Consider the following 24,552-nt stretch of genomic DNA (forward strand, 5'->3'; position numbering starts at 1 on the left):
TCTAAATCCACAAAACGACTTTTGAAAGCTTCTTCTTGGCCATCAGACCTTATTCTTGTCAGTTTGAAAAGAGAACTCTGACTGCTACACAGTCTATAAAAATTTAGTTTTAAATCACCTGTATGAATTTTTAAGTATAAAGTATATTAAAACTAAAATTAGAATTTCAAGTTTTCACACATTACAGATTTAAAACTCCTATTTTATATTGGAAAACTTTAAAATTTAAAGTAGCACGCAAGTGCATGCATGCTTTATCTTTCAACCGTGTTTAACTAGAGGGAGGGGCTTTGCATGTGCTATCTTGCAATACACAATAAGGGAGACTCAGTTGAAATATCTCATTCTCAAAATTCATCTGGTTTTAGTTACAGAAGTGCAGAAACCAGTTCAGAACCAATAGGAAATGTTCTACTTCATCCTCCTCTACCTTAGAAATGTCTAAGCTGGTTTTACTCAAGCTTTGTAAAAATACAAACAAAAGTAGTTTAAAAAAATCAAAACAAAACACAGACAAAACAAAACCTCCCATTGCTCAAAGACTGAGAAGCTGAAGTCTCAGCCCTGGAGTTATTTTTATGGACATACAGTAAGCCACTCAGAAGAGCTTATAATGGAAACTAGACAGTAACTACAGTGTAACAATAATAGTAATATGCATTTCAAATCCATCATCCAAAACTCCACGGAAATGTGGTTGTAATGTAAAGCAAAAACAATACAAAATTATTTGATTCAGATATACTGTGAATGATATCTGCAGTGTTTGTGCTATGTAATTCTAGAAAAGAGTAAGTTAAAAAAACTTCCTACCTACTGGCCATGTTCCATTCAAGTGCTGGATTTTGAGAATTTCTTTCACTCTCTGTCAAAACCCCTCCTTTTCCATTTTCCTTCTCAGGTTTCAACTGATTCCAATGAGCAGTACCAACATTTATAGATTGAAGATCTATTTGATATTGTCTGTCTTCAACCTCTGATCCAGGGTCTCGAAGTATTCCTAGATTCAGTGCTCTCCTGTAATGCCAAAGAAAATAAAACAAAAACAACAGCAACAAAGGTCAAAATCAGACCAATTTAGTATTAATTAAGATACAAAACTAAGAAAATTAAGGTATCAATTTTGCCATTCTTGATTACAGCTAAGCATTATTTTAAGTTCAGACCTTCAGAAGTATCCAGCTGCCTCTTTCCTATGGAATATAAATATATATTCCAAGATTTAACCAGATCCACCAAAGGTGATATGAGATCAATCCATTGACTTCAGCGCACTTTCAATCAGGTCCATATGAGCAGCCTTATGGGGATGCAGGACTAATTCATATCTACTCAATAGATAAAGGATGTCACATGGAAGTCCTCCAAAAGAACAGCTATGTATCAATATTACGAACAACTTTATTGTGAGACAATTATTCCATTGTTCAAATTTATCAAATAATAAAAATTATGATGGAAAACCAGTATTTTTAACGTGGAATTTCAGTACAATGCTTTGTTACTAATTCTGACAAGTGAGAAAAAGCATTTTTGAGTGAACCACATTATTTGTGGATTCTGCTAAATTCTGCTACATTAGATTTTATGAAATATTTCAATCTTTAGCTGAGCTTGGGAAACAGTCACACTCAACTTCAACAAAACATTCAAGAGCTATTGGATGAGTGGAGGCTACTGAGACCATGCGGATTTACCAGTGACCAGTATCAGAGGAGTCTCCTACCACCATTTGTCTTCTGCCAATGAGCACTAGTAAATCTTCCAAAAAAATTATCTTGCCCTTTCTCACTGGGAATGATATAGCTTTATGTGCACTACTCATTCAATGTTATAATAAAAATGCACAACTGAACTTATTACTGTTTTTCAAACCAAGCCAGTATACAGAGCAAGGGGATCTTAACCTTTTTTTTGCTTTAAATCTATGATCACATCAAATTGTAGTCTATTTTTATTGATTTATCTGAGTTGAAGTTTCTTAACTCCCATCCAACCTACTGTTCCATTCTACGTTGTTGGTTTATGCCCATCATTATTTAGTATATAACAGCTGTCTCCACAGAGAACTTAATAATACTGCAATTTGTTTAACCATTTATGCTAACAATCTAAATATAAATAAGGATTAAAGCAGCACATCTCAACCTGTGATGCACACACTACATGTAATCTGTAAGTATAGGTATGCAACCTGTAGGTATGCAACCTATTTCAAAGTGCAATCCCAATGCTGCCCAAATCCAAACACAGTTGAAACTGCTAATACCATTGCCATTGTCACCAATGGAGTATGTTAGCAATTAAGAAAATTAAGTAATTAATCACATCTACCCACAGAGGCATGTAAATGGCAGGAAAGCTGTTTTGATCAAGTCATTCCTGGTGAGACAGTGTGACAGCATTATTCAGTAGCCCTATAACTTTCCTAAATGCTTAGCAGGAATACATTGAAAATCTGTTATGTCAGTAGCGGTATTTCAAAATTAAATGTGGTTTCTTAGAACTCAAGAATGTGTTTGTCAACTTTCCATATAGAGAAATCTAACCACAACAACTGTGTCTTTTATTACTCCTTCTAGGCGTTATTTCATCAATATGAATGCATTTCTGGGTTTTGGGGGTGTGTTTTTTTTTTTTTAAAAACCCCATGGTAGATTACTGTATGACCCAGTGTCTATTTACATACTTTGTCTAATTCAAGTAAATATTGGAATATGTTTTGTGAAATAGTACTTAAAATAAAGCACCAAATTACATATTTTATGAAATCCACTTAACTATATAAAATACAGAATATGATACTAATTTCACCTGCATAATGAATTCTTCTCTCTGTAGTTCACAGTAAAGAGTATTTTTCATTCATTCTTTTTTGAGCAGCTTGATAACTTGCATTAAGCTGCACCTAGCACTATATTCCTTAGGCTCATTCAGCACCACCATGGCCTTGTGAACCAAATTCCTAGAGCAAAACATGGCTGTATGCACCCATCTGAAACTCCTCATTGTGACAATGGCTTTCTTCCCCTTGTAAATTTACTTATTTAAATATAAGACTCTATGAAATCACTCTTTGGCACACATTTTTAGGTGCAGCAAAATACACAGAGGTACTATTCAGACACAAGGTACTAGTGTATTTTACACGTACATTGCTATATTACATATATAATACCAGTGTATTATGTATGTACATTGCATTGCTGGTGTAAGATTTGTCCACTGGATTTTTTTTTATTTGATCCAATTAATTCTGTAAAATCTCAAGGACTGGATAATGTTTGTATTGTTTTGGGATATCACAGCCTAATACTTTCATGCTGATATAAAAATTGCATTTTCATTCTGTTCCAACTATTAACAGTCTCTTAGATATAAAACTCTTCTGATCCTTTAGATACACCTCTGAAATTCAAGCAAACAAATTGTGTTTCTATAGACTACCCATTTCAAGAAACATCATGTAAAATACAAGGATTAGTTATTTATGCCTTCAACTAAGCTAATTATTGCTTTCAGAAAATACATCCTGCCAGTTTTATACAAGGATCAAAATACAGCCTTTTCCCAAACAAATTATATACATACAGACATTTACATAAGCACTTATTTCTGGTTTTCCATATCAACTATTTTCCTGACTATGTGCCCAATTTATTAGTTGTATACTTCCTAGGAGGATGAGAAGTAAACAGCAGCAGAATTGGCCTAATCTTAAGCATACATGCTATGTATGAACTCTGCAGCCTTTTTGATTCGGCAGCTTTTGAAATCCTTGCAGCAAATAAAATCAGGGACACAGAGTAAGCCAAATTCATGACTTCTCTAAACGCTGTTTTACCAGCTGAAATGTACTGTACTGTTATGATTTTAATTGCTTTCCCCTTCCGAACACAACTTCACTATCGCATCTGAACCTTTCAGCAGGTGGTGTAGAATACAACAGTTGGTCAATAATACAGTAAGATCATAAGTAACGAAAGACGACCATGAGCATGTAACAGGAAACACAGCTTTCACGATTTTCTTTTTTAAATCGATTTAGTCTGGGTCAGGCTTTTTGTATGTTTATATAAGAAACAGCTCACGTTGAACCAGTTACTACATGCTGCTGAATAGGCATAATTCTGAGACCTACTGTAAAGAAGTTAAATCTATTCCCTTATAGCTCATCTGAGATCTACAAAAAGCTAAACAAGCTAGGAAAATGGCTTTTAAAGACTATACATTATGTAATGAGTAAGAAATATTCACAGAATTTACACACAGCAGCTAATATTTGTTAGTACCTACTAGATCTCAGTGTGCACCGATTTCTACTTCCAGGTACAGAGATAACAAACTTATCTATCCAAATTTCAATTATTAAATTGTTATGTCTGCTGGTAAAAGATTCTTCCTATTCTAATTTAAAAAGGAAAGAGACAGTAAGCTTGGAACAATATATACCCTCTACTTTATAGGAGCAAAACCAGGAACACCCTTGTTGGACCCGAAGATAGATGCTATGCAAGAGGACCACTTTATCTTCTGCTTAAGCTTGTGGAATCCCAGCCCAAATGTAGTCTGAAAGCCCATCACCTATGAATGAGATGTGACTGATCTAGTGTAGAAATCACAGCAATATTTATCACTGACCTAATGCTCCTAACTGCCTTTTCCCCAATTCCATCCAATAAAGTTTCCTAACTTATTCTCCTCAACAGGGCTATCAAATGTGTTATACCAAACAGGGGAAATTGAAACAACTGTTTCTTAGGGAAGCAATGGACCACAGCTCCATTTACAGTGAGATGTTATAGATGTTAAGAAGGGCACAGAATGAAAATACGGTAAACCTAGAGCATCAATGATATGAATACTGGCCTTTGAAAATGCTAAGCTTCTATCAGTAAAACGCCAGACAGGAATCAGCTTTCCAAAGAAAGGCAACTTTTTTTTTTTTTCTTTCCTTAGGGACAGTATCTATCTATCTATCTATCTATCTATCTATCTATCTATCTATCTATCTATCTACCTATCTATCTATCTATCTATCACTTGAGCCACTGGGAGAGAAACAGAACTTCCCCTACATCACAGAACATACGTAGACATGATCTTAGAACAGGAATAAAAGAAATCCTGTAGCATGACAGTTCATGATGAAAGACTTCGATCTGCCTAAATTTAGAGAGATTAAAAACATGTATTTGTGAGGAAGACAGAAAGAAGAATAAGAAGGTAAGGAGAAAAAAAAGTAGGGCACAGGAATGGACAGGAGGGAGAAGAAAGTATCAGGGCACTAATGCTGAAATTAAAGAAAAGCATCAGGTAAAATTCTATTATTGCAACAAGAGAGGAGGAGACATCCTTAGGCGAGAAAGGAAGGCCCTGCCACCTGTCCTTAGGGAGATTTATTTGTGGTTTAACAAACACAGTGTTTTATGACTGCCAGGATGTTGGAAATGGTTTGTTTTAGTCTGGGTCAGTAGAGCAGGCTCTCAAATGCTGTCAGCAGTAAACTGCAATTCCCACCGTTTCTGCCTCCTTTCCCCAGGAACTATGCCACATATGACTGGCTTTGCTGGCAGCTGATCTTTCTCCCCTCTCCAGCTCAGCCTCAGAACAACTCAACTATGCCCCATCTCCACACTTGCTGACAGCATACTCTGGACTGGATACCAGCAAATTTTTATTAAATACAAACACAAACTGAGTACAGTAAGTCTCCTTTGTTTAATACTTTACCGATTAGCAAGTGATACTATTTTGTTTACATGTCTATACTCACATCACTTTTCATTTTAACATTTATTTAATCTTCACAGAAATCTGTTTAGCAATGAAAACTACATCGCCCCTGATTAGTTCTTGTGTTGTGTTCTGTACAGCCAGACACATCAGCATTATCTAGAGAAGACACTACACAGCGAGTGTCCTGTAAGTCAAAGTGGTTAAGGCACCTGGGTTCATCTTCAGATGTGGAAGACCCCTATAAAAAGAAACATCAGTGCTAGCTCCATGAGCAAAATAAAAATGAGTGACCACTTCTAAACATTTACATAGTGGAAAAATAGATTACATCACTAATGCAAAGGAAGAAGTTATTAATGGGATTTTAACTGAATACGTTCTGTAGTCATCAACTGTCATACTGCTAACTCTATAATGACTTGCAATGTTTATAGCTTTTGTGAACAGACATGAATCAACTTAGAGGTAGATTACTTGTGTAATTAGTATGTTGAAATAAAAACATAAGCAGTGACTGAAACATATACAAAAATTTCTTTTGATTGTGCTGGACTGCTTCAAACAATTGATACAGTGAAGCAAAAGTACAAGTATAACAGGTAATTTCCCTCTATTTTAAACTAATGTTGGATAAATGTCTGACTTGTGTCTCTTGGGCACTGGTTCCCTTTTTGTTATGCATACCTACAGATGAGTATCATGGCAAAGAAAGGAACCGGTATAAGTGTAAAAAAAGCTAAAGAGTATGAGACACCAAGTAGCTATGAAGATTTTTAGGTAACACAAGAATAAGCATATTGGATAAATTATGGAACTTGGTACTTTCAATTCATTAAAAAAAAAAAAAGATGATGATTCAACTATGGATTAGTGTGTGCTAAGACACATTCAAAACATGAATATTAAAGTGCCTGGTGGAAAAAACCCAGAAGACAATTGGATGTACAGAACAAATCATCTATGTTCACGATCATCCAGAACAGATCATCAAATAAAAGAGTACTAAGATTTAGTTGAGTGCCATTACATGTCTTTGATTCTCCTCAGTGTCACAGTCTGGAATACATAAGGACATGTTAGATACATGTTTAGAAAATTAGCCTTGAAACGGAGTTTGATGTACCGCTATTTCAATACACTCTGAGCTTCTAGACACTTTAAGTTCAGCACAGAATCTACTACTACGATGATCTCAGTTCCTGGCAAACAGAATGACACTAAGAGAAGGTATTCAAGATTTTCAGCAAAGCCATCACACTACTCTACTTATAACTGTTTCTCTTAAATATCTCCAAGCCAGGTATTAAAGAGTCACATTTGAAACAAATGTAGATGGGACAGATAGAAACACAGACTTATCCCCTCTCTCTGCTTCTAGACTTTCCCAGTTGTGCAGCAATAACTCTTCTATGGAAAATAATAATAGCAATAATCAAACTACTTAACTTTTTCCAAAAAATCTTACCAAAATATGGCATTTCCTTTTTACTAACACTTCTCAGCACAGCTTTTTCTTGCCAAGCTGAAGTAGACAGGTCTTCCCTTACAATTCCTTTGTAAGCTTTCTTAAAAATAGACAATACAGACAAAAATCTCAGTTCTTAAACAAACTGCTCAGAGATGAAAGACTGTAAAATAACAATCACTTTTCTTTTGGCTAACTACTTTGTGGCCTTTACTTGACCAGCTTCATCAACTGCAACTATTAAGTCATACAGATACTTACTTTCATCCAAACCTGTTTTAAAAAGGACTGATTTTCATTAAGCCATCATAATGCAAGAGAGAAGAGATTTGATTTTGAATGTATAGAAAAAATCTGGAGAACTGAATTCAATGGTTTGTGCCTATTTTGCACATGTGGCTGATACCCTCTCAAAAGGAATAGAAGATGCTTTCTCAGTTAGAGCTTGAGGTGACAAACCTAACATGGACACACAGAAGACCTAAGTCTGACAGATCTTCATATGTTGTGCACAAGAAGGTTTGGCACTAGGGGGACTGCTTGGGCAGGTCTCTCTGCAAGGCTAGAACACGTAAAAGGAAAATAGGAGAGGCAGATTTCATTTCTATTCTCTCTAAACTCAGTTATTATATGACTCTAAGCAACAACATTAACCTCTTCAACAGTTTAGTCATATACGTGGGCATAATGCCAAAATGATGTTGTGAATATAATTAATTACAGAGAAAACATTTTTGAGATCATCTGATATACAGTGCTATAAGAATGCAAATACATAAAAACATGTATAAAAATTAACTACTGTAATTTTTTACCAAGATACTATTTATGTATACTATTTATGTAACTACTTAAATATTTTTATTTTGAAACCCAGGAGGTACAAATTCAGAGGAAAAAATAACAACACCCCCTCATGTCCACTAATTACAGTGGTGGTGCCAGGTGGGTGCTACTATAATTCCATTTGCTAACCATTTAGGAAGGTCAGATTTTAGTGAAGTAGACCACACCAAGGTCAAGACTGGTAGCAGTGCATTGATCATATAAAAGCTACTAAACACATGAAAGGAATTACAGTAGATCACACATCAAACATTTTGACCCTGTGTTTCCTTCCTCTAGTCCTACGGGCAGGAAATGCTCTACATATCCTGTGAGGTGACCAGACATTTAAAAGTAGCCCCTGCTCCAAAGGCTCTGGTACAGTAATTGCGTGCAAAGAAGCTGAAGAACTTCTGCAGTGCAGTTGTCTTCTAGAGTTGTATCTGGAACACAGTATGAATGATCCTATGACAATAAGGTATGGTATGGTAAACTATAAAGTAATTTCAGTCTCTCTCTCTCAAAAAAAAAGCGTAAAATGAAACAAAGCTGCAGTTTGCAGCTGTGCATTTAGATGTCATCTGTTTAATTATTTTGTAATTTTATTGTTTAAATTCCTCAGTAAAAATAACAGCATGAACAAGCCTGAACTTTTAAAGATCAGTTTTTCATTTTTATACTGTTTAATGTTTAGACAGTTTGAGGAATCTTGTTGTAGTTTTGAAGCATTCACCAAAATTCAGGGAGCATAGTATAAATATACAGTTGACAGACTGTATAAATGATAAGTATGCACAATTCTAAAGGAAGGTCTATATGATATTTTTGGATGCCAAATGTTTCTAGAAAAAACAAGTGCAATAGAGTTTCTCTAAACAGAGTCAAGTGAGGAGAGAGCTTGAACACTTTAAGTGGGTGGAGTGGAAGTCTGGGATGAGGGTTAGCAAAAAAGCCAAAATACAGTATAACCCAAAGACTTCTATGTTTTTTGTTTCGTGGTAGAAGTAATTTTATCTCAAAACATAATGCTGTTTGGCAGTAAAAGGATTTTTAATTTTGATTTTTCAATAATTTCATGTGTACTTGGTTTACCACATAGCTAAGGTAAATAATCTTGTGATTTTCCCACTGCTTTCACCTGTATTTTACTTTGTTTTCGTTGATTCACCTAGTTTAGTGGCACAATACCTCAGTCTTTTCAGATGTTCTATAAATTCACCTGGAAATACTGAGGCTGAGTTTCACTGAACACAGTCTTCATATCTGATGCATAGAATTTCTTTAAATGGTGCAGTACAACCTGGTATGATGGTACAAGCTAGAAGACATACTGTCCACAGTGTGTTTGATAAGCTGACATGGGACAGGATTTCTTCTCACTGTTGAGTCAGTATATCGAACTCATACCTGGACATCAATTAGATTCTACACAAAGTAGTATAGAATGTTAGAAATAAATACCAGCTTTTCCTTTATATTATAATGTGTACTAATGCATATTCTCAGCACGTGTATATTGCAACAGATGATGTCTATAGCATAGATAATAAAAGAAACTACTCTAACCCATGAATATTTAACTTTGCAAGTCAAATCACATTTATCTTTGGGACTGATTCAATTAATTTCTCAAGACGCCACTTGCATTTTCTTTTTCTTTTTGCAGAATCATTTTATTCATAATGGCAAGCTGGAACTATTTTTAAAATACTATATATGATAGTGTAAAATATGTCAATAATAAAGTCTTAAAAATCACCTCCTTTAGTAGTTCTTTTCAGAAGTCCTTGCACTGCTTTTTCCATTTAAATATAACTGAGAAACTGTCCTGGTAGAAAATTCACTCAATTTTCATTATGAAATTACCTTTCATGTTAAAACCAGTATTTTGTCTTCCTTAAAACTCCATTAAACTATTGCTAATGGCACTTCCAAATTCAGTATGCCTAACAAGATATATTGAAGAGGAGTTTAGTTCTAAATAAACTTGTTACGAAACTGTAGCCGGTTAGCCACTGCTAGTCTGTTGACAGGTTCTTGCTTCTCCATTTCTAAAGTGAAATACATATTGTATGATCCTAATATTTAGATTTACTTAGATCTACCAGCATCAAAAGTAATATTCAAGTCGCCTCAGGAAAGTAACAAGACAGTCTTTACGGAAAGATGGCCCTTTAATCCTGAACATAGGGTCAAATTCAGACTGTTGAAATGATCCTTTTGCAGCGAAGGTGGAAAATTAAGAGATGTCAAGACAACTTTAGAAAAGGAAGTAAAAAAATCACCTAAACATTGCAAAAAACGAGTGTGATTACACAATTGAGAAGCTTTTAAATTTCCTGTTGAAAACACAATTAGCCTACTTGAGAAATCCAGATTTGCCGGAACGTTGATTTTTTTTCCATGATGAAAAGAGTATTTTTACAGATATTCATTCTTTTCCCACTTTCCTCCTAATTTACATTCCATATCAACTAGTTTCTCAAGATATTGATGCATACGTGAATGTCAATTTCCTTTGATAATCGCCACAGTCTCCTCTTCAGACATGATGCATGTCTGCATAATTGCATCTGCTGTATTATATTTTCAGGCAAGGAATTTGGTGTACTCCCACTCCTCCCCGTCCTTCCTGTTTTTAAAAGATATTATACCTCCCTAAAATTAATTTTCATGAAAATGCATCTTGAATATTTGTACCTGTAAGTCTGGACTTTTCTCTTTGTGATTTAAATTCAATTTTACTTCTTTTCTTCAGCTATGTCCTATATAATGAGTAAGCCCTAAGTTCAGAGAGGTCAATATAAAATCATCGGTGCTCACAAAATATCAAGGTTCTACCACTTTTAGTTTCCTGAGAGAATGACAGCTTTGAGTACACAGGCCTGTGGGCAGAAACTCTTGCTACACAGACAGAAGCTAACTAACAGGCAAGACCTCAGTTATATAGAAAATGCTTAGTGTAAAGGCAAGCATGCTCATTTTAACTCTTGAAGGAATGAAGAGCTGAAAGGTAATTGTTCAAACTGGTGTTTCTCCTGTCTTCTTTTTATAAAATATTAGGACTTGAACAATCAAGGTGGCATTATCAAAACACAGGACAAAATGCAATTTATCTGGTAAGTTTTCTCCTTTGCTTAAAGAATTCTTCTTGAGCATCATGAAGTACAGAGTGCCCTCAATCTCTCTTGTCTTGCATTACTCCTTATTGGATTTTTATAGGCTTCTTGTCAACTGCTTGAGAACCAGATAAAGCATAGTCCCCAAACCTTCCAGCTTTCCTAAGATCTGTTATAGGGTTTTTTCCCCTCTCAGAAAAAGCTTTTGAACATCCATCTCTTCCATTATGAAAGTAAAATATCCTTCTGCACAAACCACTTCCCCACCAGCATTTTCCAGTTTGTTCTGCCTTTGCAGGAGGACTGAAGCAGAGGAAGTGCTCCACTACAGCTTACTTTGATTGTGGAGATTATGATACAGCTTTTGACAGTATTTCACCAGTTCTTTTAGAGATTTAAGGTAAAGCTTTTAGGTATGTTATTACTAGAGACCTCATCTCCTCTTTACTGTATTGTTTCTATTCTTTCGCAAAGTACGACTCACGGAATCACACCTCAAGCACATTCTCCCTGACTTAAAACCATTAGAGAAAGTTTTCAAGAACTAAGAACTTTGACAAAGGGTGCAAACTTCCACAGAGAAATCTACAAAGGTTTTCTAAAAGAAACAAGAGACTAAAGCTATTGAGAAGTATTTTGCACATCACTGAAAGGACTAATTCTTTTCCAAGCATCTTTAATTAATTTAGTGAAGCATCACAAGATGCGGTAGGATGCAGCAAAACTTCAAGAGAGATCTGCTTGAAAGGTCAGTTTACAAATGAAATTCTGATACATAGATTCTTCCCTTAAAATCTGTAACAAAACTGTAAGCCACACATTTTGAGTCCCATTCTCACAGTTAATTGTAAACCCACTAATTCCCCCATGTTATTAAATACAATTACTGCAACTTAAATTTACAAATAATTATTTCAGATTGAAGTGACTGTAGCTTTTTGTTTCTTCTATGATGAAAAAATAAATTGATAGCTTTTGTTTTAAAAGCATACTACCGCTAAATCTTAAAACTGTGATACCAATATATTGAACTTTTTGAAAGTATATTTTTACATGAGTACAGACACATCACTTTAAAGGTTTACTTATGTAAAGGTTTTTTAACATGTTTAGAATATGCTTTAAAAGATGAAAACCGGAACAAACAAAACCTATTAGGAAACTGACCTCAAAACTCATCTTTAGAACAAAAGTGTAAAATACATAAAAATCTTAAGAGAATCAAAGAGAACAGGTAAAGGACATAACAAAATCAAGCAGAGCCCAAAGTCAGGAGGATCCTCATTCATTATAAACTGTTGCTGAGCTAACTTTTGTCAGCAGGAGACAACATATTCTCAGAAACCTACATCCTTCCATAGGAAGCCACAGAATATACCATTGCTTTTGTAAACATTAAATATAAAGCCTTCACATTAAATCGGTTAAAGCCTACTATTCAGCATGTACACAAAGCTTGTTAGAGATGTTTTTTTAACAGAGGTTTTAAGTAAGCTCCACTTACAGGGCAATACTAGGCAAAAGTCATCCTCATCTACTCAAAATATCCCTGTGTATTCACAACTTTCTGAGGACTACAGATTCCAATGACAGGTAGTTCAATCGATCCATGAGGCACCCAAAATATATAAATAGTGGTGGTTATGAAGAAAAACACCAGAAAGTTTTACTTTCTGCCTGGAGCTAAAAAGAAAATACAAGGACACTACACAGGTACAAGCACAGATGCAAACACACACCCAGTTTGCTACACTGCCCATTTGGGAAACAGCAAATTCTATCATCTGTAGTTAGCTTGAGTCCAGTTTAGTAAATAGAGTTGCTTAAATTTTTTTATGAGCTGCAGCGTGTGAAGAATACAATATGTAGATTTTAAAAATTATTTTTAGAAAGCAACTTCTACAACACTTGCAGTTACATAATATATCAGGCATTTTTTTATTATGCCAAGAACATGGAAAAATCAACCATTGAAAGCTGTCTGAAGAACAGTGTATCAAAAAAGAGTCTGAACCAACACATACCAGAGAATTGCATTCCTCTGAATTTTTCTTGAATATATACACACATAAATACACATCCAACCTTAAACTGGGAAACAGAAAAAATTTCAGATTTGCTTTGCAGCTGGATTTGCTAATCTACAAGATTCTTCCTGTTTCTTGAAATACTGTCACATACAAAGATTACTGTTCAATAGTTAAATAACTTCGGTTATCATTATCAGGAAGAGTTCAAATCTGTTCTCCTCCTATCCTGCAAGTACAGGATATATCTATGTACAGATACTCCTACATTCTATTTGTACCACCTCCACACCTGTTTATTTTTTATTGCTGGAGAACACACACTATCATGCCAGAAAAATTAAGTATCTGTGATTTATGCCAATCATTGACATAGAACTCAGTGGAGATGCCTGATATTATCTCTGTATTTTATTACTCTCAACATGTACTTGTGTTAGCCATTAACATACCAGCGTTAGACATTGCCTTCTCACAGAAAAAAAAAAAACCCTAACAACGAAAAGCATCAGAGGGCATGAAAAATGTTTTGAGAGGCTGAAGAATGCTACATTTATCTTTGTGTCCTACAACTAATAAACCCCATAAGAATATGAACCAGTCCTAAACACACAAAAAAGTGATGGATTTGTATCTTTAAGGACAAAAAAAAATTTAAAATAATAGCTTCTGAAATGCAACAAAACCACTGTATATAGTTTTAAATTTGTTTGTTAGTGCAGCATAATCAAATTTAATAGTAATAATGGGAGGCAAAGCAGTGTGCATAGTAAGAGGTTACACGTAAGAAACATTAAGCATGACAGCTGACTGTACTTGAGGTGGTTGAGCACTAAGCTATCTTGGAAAATCAGTAAGGGTGAGGAACCATACTCACTTAAACAGTACAATTTGAGTTTTTCAGGATAATAGTAATAAGGATTTAAATTTGTTGTGGGAGTTTCGAATAGTATCCCATAGAGATATATGCTCAAATAACATGTAACCATTCTGTATATTTCTGATAATCCTTTTTGTTAAATAATTGAAAACTGAAGTAGGAATACTTAGAAACATTAAATGGAAAAAAGACTGGCAAACAGTTTTGCAAAAGAAAGAAATCTATCCAAAAAGTAGTTTAAGAACTGTGGTATGAATTTGTCATAGATAAAACCCTGTGAGGGACATCAGAGAACCCACAAATATTTATGGAATGAACCGCAATCTGTATACAGAAGTTAACAAATGTCTCATTACAAATGGGATATGGTTTTCCCAGTAACAGAAGCACACAACTTGCATTATATTTAACTTGAGATCCTGTTATAATTAAAAATACTACAAAGAAAAAAAGTCTGCTTTATATATTGCTGTAAAATACTTTGCAACAAACAAAACATTTGTTGAAACCAAATCTGATGGAAATTATATTTACTCACAAACAGTTCAGAAGAAAACTCTATAGAATACTAAGTTTTGAAAACCTCTCCTGAATTATTTTAGAATAAGTTATTTATCACAGCCAAGACTTTTTTGGATGTTAATTTTCATTATATAAGACAGAAAAGTAACGTTGATATGTGGATTCAATCATATATTTTAAGAATCAGCAAAGGAAACCCTGGGAAGAAACTATAATGAGTTTGTGTAAAGTAACTGAACTTAAGTTACTTAAGTAACTTGTATAGGGGGACCACTCCAACTCTTAAAATAGCATTAATTCCTAAGGACTAACTAATTATTTTCTCCCACATTAACAGAAACCCAAACACCTCCTCTCGTTCCCTCCAGTATTTTACAATAACAGGGAAAATATAAAGCTACTTGAGAGAAAAAGAAAGATTAAAGGGAGGTAAACTTGAAAGAAGAAATGTAAAAAATAAGAACTTCAATAACATTGCTTTATAACATAAAACATACAACACAACTCACATAAAACATAACTTTACCTTTCAGATTTCCTTTCATTTTCCAGTTTTACAGCTTATCTGAAAAATTTTTCATTGCATTCAAGTTGCTGAGTATGTAAACTGTGAAAGGTATCCTGGGATTTTTAAATGGTATTTAATGTCTTTTTTTCTTTGTCTCTGTGCCAGATTTTGTTTACCTTTTTAAACTGTTACAGTATGTTTAATAATGTTAATGCTGAATCTGAGAATTTTATTAAAATTCTTAGTTGATAGTGTCAGATTCTGTGCTGTGTTTCAAAAGCCCAAAGCATGATGGCAGATTAAGCTGATCCAAATCCAGGCTGCTGCAATACTGCCTCTTTTTGCTAGGGCTAATCCCTATGTGCCTGTACAATAAATAGCTCAGGGCAATGACCTGACTGAAAAAAATTGCCTGATGCCCCCAAAATTTTTTGAGCTCCTTCATCTCCCTCAGCCAGCTCTCTATACAAGTACAACCAGCAACATCATGGAGCTGCAAAGAGAAGTAGATCTTAGAACAGCTCAAATTTAGATTTGCAACCTATGTGGGCACAAAACTCATTGCTCAAAGGAGACCATGGCTAAAGTAATGTTAAAAATCCACATTAAACCCATCCCACTCCGGGCTGCCCCAAGGAAGCCCAGGGCCACACTTTACTCCTTTAGTGCCCTCACTGGGCATGGCTAGTCTGCACTTCACTTCCTTCAGTGGGAGGGTGAGAGACTTCTCTACTCAAAGAGCTCTTCAAACATCTGACACATTTTCCCTCCTCCATAGTAAATCAAGAATTAATCTGGGGAAGAATAACAGTTAGAAAAATATTTTCAAATGGGAGGAAGGGCCATTATTGGAGTTAAGGGAAGCAAATAGTTACACAAACTCTGTAGGTCTGTTTCAGTGCTGGTTGAGGAGAAAGAGAGACATGAGATTTCTGAGGGGTTCCTTTAAAATACGCAAACAGTTATGAAACAAAAAGAAGGAGAAATTACTCTTCCTAGGGGGAAGATGACAAGAACTATAATAACCTTAAGGTATAAATAAAAAAGCCACTATGCATAAGTATTTATCATCTAAAGATTAGGAAATGTCAAGGAAAGTAGTTCAAAATATTGAGCATTTCAGTATATAAAATGATAATAGAATATAATAAAAAGTTTAAAAGGATTAAAACTAACCAAAATTCAAACAATTTTTGTTTGATTCATTTGATTTTACTTCACTCTAATAGGCTTCATCACAGCAGAACTGCATTTTTTTTGAAAAAAGAAAATGGAAAAAAACCCTATGTTAAACAGCACCTCAAACCAGTACAAACAAAAGAAATCCTAATCTCTTCTCCACTCAGTCACCATAAACATATTACAGATTTCAAAACTGAAGTGGTATGAACTTCACATGTCAAGCTCCATATATACCACCGAGCAAATACTAATTAACTGCATTAAAACAGTATTTGAGACAGCAAGAAATATCAGAAGACCAAGGAAACTCTGAGTTCAGGCTGTCGTGTATCTTTAACTTAGCCTTGACTTTGCAGAACAAAGATCACCCACAGCTGAGAAACCTTTTTATAGAACAAAGTGTAGAGCACTGGCACAAGACAGAAAGCAATGTCCTTGTGAAAGTTTTACTTCACAACTGCTATTTAGTTCTGACCTTAAACTGTTAAATGAAGGCATGATTAAATAGTCAAAGAAACAGAGTACATGCTACAATAAATTATATAAAATATGGTATTGAACACTTCGTAGACTTCTTTTTTGAAGAGATGTTTCTCTCATGCCTGTCTCCCATGTTCACAGCTAAACTGTCTGACCTGAACCCACAGGGCAGTTTAAAGAGAGTCTGAAAATCTATTCCCAATTCAGTTCTAAATCACACACAGGTGTCAGTGAGAACGAGCTATACCTGAACAATGAAACAATCACAACCACACTGTAAACTCAAAAGTTTTACCAAAAAAACTAAATGCATTTGCCGTAAGCACTGAGACTGAGATCTTTACTACAACTCCTTCACTGCTAAGCAAATGGACTAGAGTGAGGCAAACAGCCAAAACAAGGCTTGAACATGGAGCACGTGGTTATCATCATCATATCTGCCCACTGAGTGTGTATGCAAGCCAGTCATAGCTAGCCAGGCACTGATCTGGAATTGGTACATGAGGCCAGGGAAGACCACTGTGTTGCCCTGCACAGCTAAAGAACGGTCACCTCCACAAGGTGCCCAAGCTTAGAGTGGTTGTCCTCACCATGCCTCGCCACTGGAGTCCCTCCCAAACACGTGAGCAAGTTCCCATGATTTTCCAGGTCAAACTTGGAAGGAATTTGAGGGATCTATGAAGTTGTTCTTTGAAATCTCTGCCTGCCTCTAGAGCAGGACTACTGGGCACATGTAAACACATCTCAATGAATCGCCATAAAATTAACTTCATTCCTCCTTCCCTCTCCTCCTCACTGAGGGCTGGGATGCTGCTAGGGTGAAGAACACATTTGTGCAAATACCTCAGTCAAGTCAGAAGCAGTGCACCCAACTGAAAGGAAGAAAAAATTTTGCAGATAGAATGCATATTAAGGTCTCAAAACAAAATTGAAAGTAACAATAGATAATTGAGAAGATATTTTTATTATTAAAATCTTTTAATACATGCATTGTTTGAGAGTTTCTAGGATACTTCAAAAAGTAAGTTTTACAGATTTCACCTTTGCTCTGTTTGAATGAATTGGTTATTCCTTTGAGTTTGTTCTTTACTGACATTTACTTGTCAGTAATTTTTTTCCCCTGACATATTTAATAAGGTTTCCAATAGAGCTGTCCTGATTAACAACAAACGGATGCTTAAATGACACAATAATGGCAGTGTTCTTTGACAGGAATGTTTCTATAAAGCATATTTCAATTTGCTTTCTATGAGGAACTACACAAAGAAATTAAAAATTATTCTAAGAATCAGATAAAAAAAATTTAATGCTACTAAGTGAAAATATAAAGCGAGTATGCTTTCTGAGCACACAGTGATTAAACTGATGAATTAAATACAAAAAAAGTTGCAGAAATGCTTTTCTTATTATGAAATTTATTTTGACTATCACATTATAAGGAAACATATTTTAAATGTATGTGTTTAGGCAAATTAATTATGTATTATTGCAGATTCCAGTAAAACTCACAATTAAAGAAATTTCAATATAATAAGATTGATAGCTAAAGCCGAACATTTTAAAAATTGAATTCCAAATATAAATTTAGCTTTGAATAGCTTTTGGTATTAGATAATTAAGAAGCTACATGTCTGAAACTAAATGGGCAGTTCCAGCTGTTATTTTACAATTAGTTTCCACTGAGGGTTTTAAATTAATAACTGCTGCAATAGCCTCAAACATGCCAATGTTAATTAGGAGTGGTGTTTCCATGTAATGCTATCCATATATATGAGTATTTTACTGGGCTAAAGGTCTAAGTAGACTTTTTTTTTGCCTCTCTACTAAAGATAGAAGAAGAGAGAAATGTAAAGCAGGAAAAGACTTTCCTTCCAAGTCCTGTTCCAGAGAGAGGTATAGGATTCTTATGGAAGACAAAGACAACCTTCCTAAGTCCTAAAAAAAGGACAGTTTCAAGTAAAATAGCAAAGGACAATATTTAGAACTTGCTATTTAATTTAATTTTGATTTAACCCCAATTCAACAATTAATAAAGTTAAAGATTATTAAATGAAAAAAAAAGATCGCATATTCAAATTAAATGTCGAGAGAATCTTGTTAAAAAAGACATATCTTGAGGAATAAAAACATCTTGGTCTGAAATATGAAAGGGTAGAAAATAAATTACAGGAACAAGTTTAAAACATTCACTGTTACAATTTTTTTGCCTTAGCACAAGGAAGATAAGAACTGAAAATGGTGGTTGTGTAACCCTGTTTCAAGACTCTATGCCTTAAAATAAATACCTCTCCTTGAAATACTATGATTTTTTTTCCAAAAATTTTTTTTTCCTACATAACATTACCTCTGCAGTTTCAAACCTTTTGCAATTAAAGAAAAACTGCAATAGAGATTTTATGATGCACTGTAACTTTTACTTTTTCTAATTCCCTATGGTACATATGCACATTTTAGTAAGCTGCTCACACTTCCATGAAAAACTATATATGCATACATTATTTCACTGATTATCTTTGTTCCCTTTATTCAAAGAAACATAAAAAAACTCAGGTCAGCATCAGTCAATTCCTTGTTTGCCTACCAAATAAATTTCAATGAAGTATTAAAAAAAAAAGTAAAACAGAGAATAAGTTTTATTAGAATCTTTATAAAATAATCAGCTCTTAAAAGGAAATTATTCATATTAAGTGAATATTCTGGGAAACATTTAGTTATCTGAATACTAAACTTCTATACAAAAAAGAAGTTTGTTTTTTTTTTTAAACTCTTAATTTGTTTGAAAAGGAACATCTTTTTGCTTATACAACAGTTAAAGAAAATCCAGGCTTTTTGTAACAATAATTTAAAGGTTTTTGAATATAAACACATCCCACAGCAATTTCATACTGAACAAAAAGTATTTCTGTAGAGAAGATGCTTATAGATGTGGGTGCTGTTGAAAAGTTTTGATTGTGATTTTCCAAACCACATTTGAAAGAAAAAAAACAGATTTCCACACAGACTGCTGGCTATGTATGTGCTTCTTGCATAAACTCCTTCCATCATTCTTTCCTTCCCCTCACTCCAGCACTATCAGCACAGACACAAAATTGTTTATTAGTCCTTTTTTTAAACTGAAGGATTTTTATTAACCAATTATGGGCATTACATGATTATTACAAGCACATTCTAGATAAAGCTCCTTGAAATAAAGATAAATAGCAGATATTTTGTAAGAAAAGAAACATTGTTTTGCTATTTGTAAATGTTTCAGAGTTAAAAAACAGTGGAAAACAGTAAACTACAAAAATCAAAAACGTTAATTAGATACATTTATAATAATAAAAAAAGATTTGTATAGATGAAAAGTTTTACAAAAAAATACAAAATAATTTACAACTACCTTTTCACGATTAAACACTTTCCATGTAATTTTTTTGGGGGGGTGGGGGAGGGTGGGTGGTGTTTAAAGAATTTCCATTTACATTCATAAATTGAAACCAGTCTAAGGACAGCTTTATGCTTTGATCTATGAAAGATCTACACATGAAAATGACCATGAACATTCAGACCTGGACTATTAAGCTTTGATGTATGACATGAATGAAATCCTTGGATCTCAAAAATGATGAATCCAGAGCATGGACAACAATTAGATACTTTATTGGCCAAGCTGAGGAAAGCTTGTGATTCTGTTCACTTAAACTTCCAGAGTTTAGTAACAGTTTAGTAATATTTATTCCGGACTTTATAAGCAAGGCCTTTTCACAATAGCCTCCAACTGGCCTGTATTCTCTGTGCTCTTTGTCAGTCACTTCATTTTTGTCTTAACAATATTTTATGTCAAAATTATTTTACTCTATCTGTTCATGGATACTCCCTAAAATTCTATTAATTAATGTTTCATGTCAGTTTGCTAAAAACAACTATGTTGGGGATGATTGGCAATTATCTATATAATCGAGCAGGCGATTTACACATTATTTGGTACAATAGGGCCCTCATCCCAGTACAGAAGTAGAACTACATGTCATCTCAATTTCAACTCTGTGTTGCTTCACATTTAAGCAGAGCCATGTGTCTACTTTCTCTTATTTTTCAGTCAGAGAAACAGAATTGCTGCATCATATGATGAAGTTTCTCATCCATTTTCCTACTGATATTGTCCAGTTCTGCTGGTAGCTTAGCACAACTAGTGCTATTCATTGTTATAAACCCCCAAACATCACCCCCCCCCCTTTTTTTTTTCCAATTCAGTCCTTTTTATGTCATGTTTCCACTGACTAAAAGTGTTCAAAGATTCCAACTTTGTTCAGCTTAATTGCACTAAGCACTGTTTGTATACACAGGAAAATATTATTGTAATTTTAAAAAGTGACAAAATTATCACAGAATTATCACAAAATTATCACAGAATGTGAGATAATTGGGCAGAAAACTGGTTAAGATGACTACAGACACATTTGATTAGTTCCACTTCTTTAAAGCATTATAATTTATTCATGCTGATATTCTACATTAGCCACTTTTAGTAAAAGAGAAACAACTAAGGAAATTACAAAGGGAAAACATATGAAGATGCACAAAGAAGGAAATGTGGCTTTTCAAGCTACCCCAGGAGATGCTACTCTGTATGCTGCAGCCATCTCCATACATAGAAAAGGATCTTCTGGCCTGGTGCCCTCAGAGTTGCTTTATATCCATCAAAAGTCTATTCTTTTGACAAGTGATTATCAAACAGATTTAAGTAATCTGCTAGGTTTGTCATCTGGAGAAACGCTTCAGCAACTTGATCTAAATTGCTTTGAGTAGGAGGCTGGGCTAGACGAACTAGAGGAGTACCTTCCAACTGAAATTATTCCATGATTCTATGCTTCAATTGGATTTTTGTAACAGAATCAGCCACATAACTGTTTTTAGCACTCTCCACATAAAAACACGCATTGAGAAGTGCTCACTGTTAACAAGAAATTTTAACTGATGTCCTCCGAAGTGAACAAGGCATTGCTACAAACACCACAACTGCTAAAAGCTTCTATATAGTTCGCATACAGTTAAGTTCTTAATCTCATTACACTAACACCATGGTGGAAGCATACCTTTGTTGTTAGGTACCAAAGAATCCATAGATGAGAGAGTTTTATGGAGATCTTGAGGAAAAAAATTCAATTGGAATTTTTACCTTACTAGACATCATAGAACCAAACAAGAGCGAGACCTGGACTGAGAAATGCAAAATTTTTCCTCCAAAAAGATGCTCGTTTTTCCTTGTAGTTACAGGATTTATAAAACTTCCCTCCAATGTGATTCCTCTGATATCAAATAACTGGCTGACTTTCACTCCATCGGGGCATTAACGTGATTTCCCTATCTCAGCACTCTTCCTCCCCAAAACTGTTAGATCTTTCTCTGTTTTGTCAAGTGTATTTGACCTCTCATTTGTCCACTTCAAAAGTTCTAACAGACACAGGATGATCACACAAGCCAAGACATGACCATATAATCTTGTTTTTCTGCATCTTGCTGAGTCATCTCCAAGCAGCAGTGCCCCCAGTCCCAAGTTTAATATGACCAGGTAGTTAAAACCCACAAAAATGTGGTTCTTTCCTTCACTGCTTAGCAGAAACTTCATTTACTCTGACTGACTCCCACATTTTTAATTAACTGCTCTTCATTCTCTTTAGCCAGGCTAGGCAACTGTCTCACTTGCATCTTTATCCAAAATCTCCTTTATTCTGCTCCCTGGCCCCACCCCAAGGCCTTCTGGTATCTACAAGAATTTTATTCCACAGAACTGAGAGTTTCTCGATGGGAATGTATGACATTGGTCATATTTGTTGAAGAAAAATACACCTTAGCTAGAGTTCAAGAATCAGATATTTATGAGAAATCATTAAAACAAATAAATCAACATCTAGGATTTAGTAGAAAAAAAATAATTGAAAAGGAGAAATTGTCTCTTACTGTGACCAGCTAAAAATGTGTCACTGTACTTCTTTCAGGAGCCCTATATTTACTGTTACAGTACATACATCTTTGTTTACTACATGTATTAACAGTCTAAACTAAATCGATCCATTTTCTACTGGAGGAAATAGGTATTTTTATACTAATTTTTATATGGTATAAGAAAACTGGAGTTACCATGTCAATACATTTCTTTCCACTTTCCAATAATCACCTGAAAAAATATTTGTGCCCAACCTTTAGTTCTCTCTCCAAGTTAAGCAAGCAAGCTATTTTTCCCAAGACACAGATGGAGTCACTTCAACTTACAGGCCAGAAGTGGCCCGGTTTATTTAGTATGACCTGCAGCCATACCAGATTTACCTTTCATGCACTGGCATTCTGTTAATGATGTATGAGCACATTCAGTTTTTCATGTATGAATTTATGGGACAAATTCAAAAGGTATTTGGAAATCCAATTCAGACTGTTTAGCCATGAAAAATTTTCTCAGCCTTTCCTGAAGCAACAGTTTCTACATGAGAAGCAAAAATTCTTCCTTCTCATGAAATACTACAAAAGGGACATTAATTGCATGTGGTTGTAGTTCAGACCTAAACAGAAGACTGTTTAAACCAAAGTGACACTGCAAATTAAGTTTGTATCCCCACAGAAGAAACAGTGTAAAGACAGTGGGTCAGACAATGATTTATTTTCTTTTATTCTATTAAAAGCAGCAGCAGCAAATTAGAGAAGAGAGGTTGGAAAAAGATAGAAGATGATATGTTGGGATTATTAGAATGCCGTAGCAGCTAATTATTCAGTAATGAACAGGCTGCTGTAATTTTTTTTTACAGTCTGGTAAGCTGGATATTGTACTAGTTTTGTTAATATTTACTAAGAAATTTTTCATCAAAAATATGAGTTACACATTGTGTCGGTTTGCTCATTTTACTACTTGATTTTTAAGTATGCTGTATTACCCACAGTTACACATTTTTGCTATCTAATACCATCTACTGTTGGCAGGTTAAAAAGGGCAAATAAGTTAAGAAATCTCATATTCGGAAAAACAAACACTAACATCAGGCATATGTGTTAAAAATATCCCACTGTTTGTTGTTTTTTCTTGAATACAAACTGTGTGTCCTGATCTAACAATACAAAAACCTTTGCATTAATTTATTTTCCAAAGGAAAAATGACAAATAAATGGTGAAATCAACTGCACTCACAACTCCACTGGTCTAGCAGCAGTGACTGCCAAGTGAGAAAAAGAACGGCTACCTTCAACCATGCTTCTGTAACTTCAGTATGTTCTGGATCAAGAATATGTAATTAGAAAACGCATCTTCTTTAACTCCAAACTGGAATCTTAATATTGTTACTTAAAAAAAAATAATTTATATTGCTCAAAAGTGTTGAAGCTTGCTTAAACAGATCAAAATAGTAACCCTCTTCCCAAAACCAAAAGACCACCCACTACCAACTTCAATATTGTCTCATAAAACTCTGCAAAGTAACTTGACACTCTGACCCGATGTATTTTAAAAACACTAAAGCTATTATAATTGGATGATTAAAGAAACAAAGATAAGACCGAGTCATTTGACAGCTGTTGAGAAATTAGACGAATGGTCACTGACGCAGTTGGAGGAAATTACTGAAAATGGCAGACATTTCTCAGAAAAAGACACGGGAAGCATGACATTGTGAGACTGGTCATAAAGAAGCCAGTTAACAGTCAGATGAGAGACGTCTGTGACCCAGTGCTTATTTCTACTTTACCCAACTGGTGCCTTGATTTCTAAAGGAGGACTGCAGCATATCATAACTGTATAAAAATATGAAAACCAAATATACACTGCACAAATCTAGTCC

The 24,552-nt window shown here is 34.6% G+C and overlaps 1 protein-coding gene across 11 annotated transcripts in view; it reads right to left on the reverse strand.

The window, feature by feature from the left end:
* The window catches only part of VPS13B (vacuolar protein sorting 13 homolog B), a 491,427-nt gene that overhangs the window by 171,213 nt on the left and 295,662 nt on the right, over nt 1-24,552 (reverse strand). For all 11 annotated transcript variants that reach the window (XM_074815029.1, XM_074815038.1, XM_074815049.1 and 8 more), the window contains one exon: nt 814-1,017. In XM_074815029.1, coding sequence (XP_074671130.1) covers nt 814-1,017 — 204 coding nt within the window. The remainder of the gene's footprint in view (nt 1-813; nt 1,018-24,552) is intronic.

This window comes from Strix aluco, chromosome 1 (assembly GCF_031877795.1).
Source record: "Strix aluco isolate bStrAlu1 chromosome 1, bStrAlu1.hap1, whole genome shotgun sequence".
NCBI classification, from domain to species: Eukaryota; Metazoa; Chordata; class Aves; order Strigiformes; family Strigidae; genus Strix; species Strix aluco.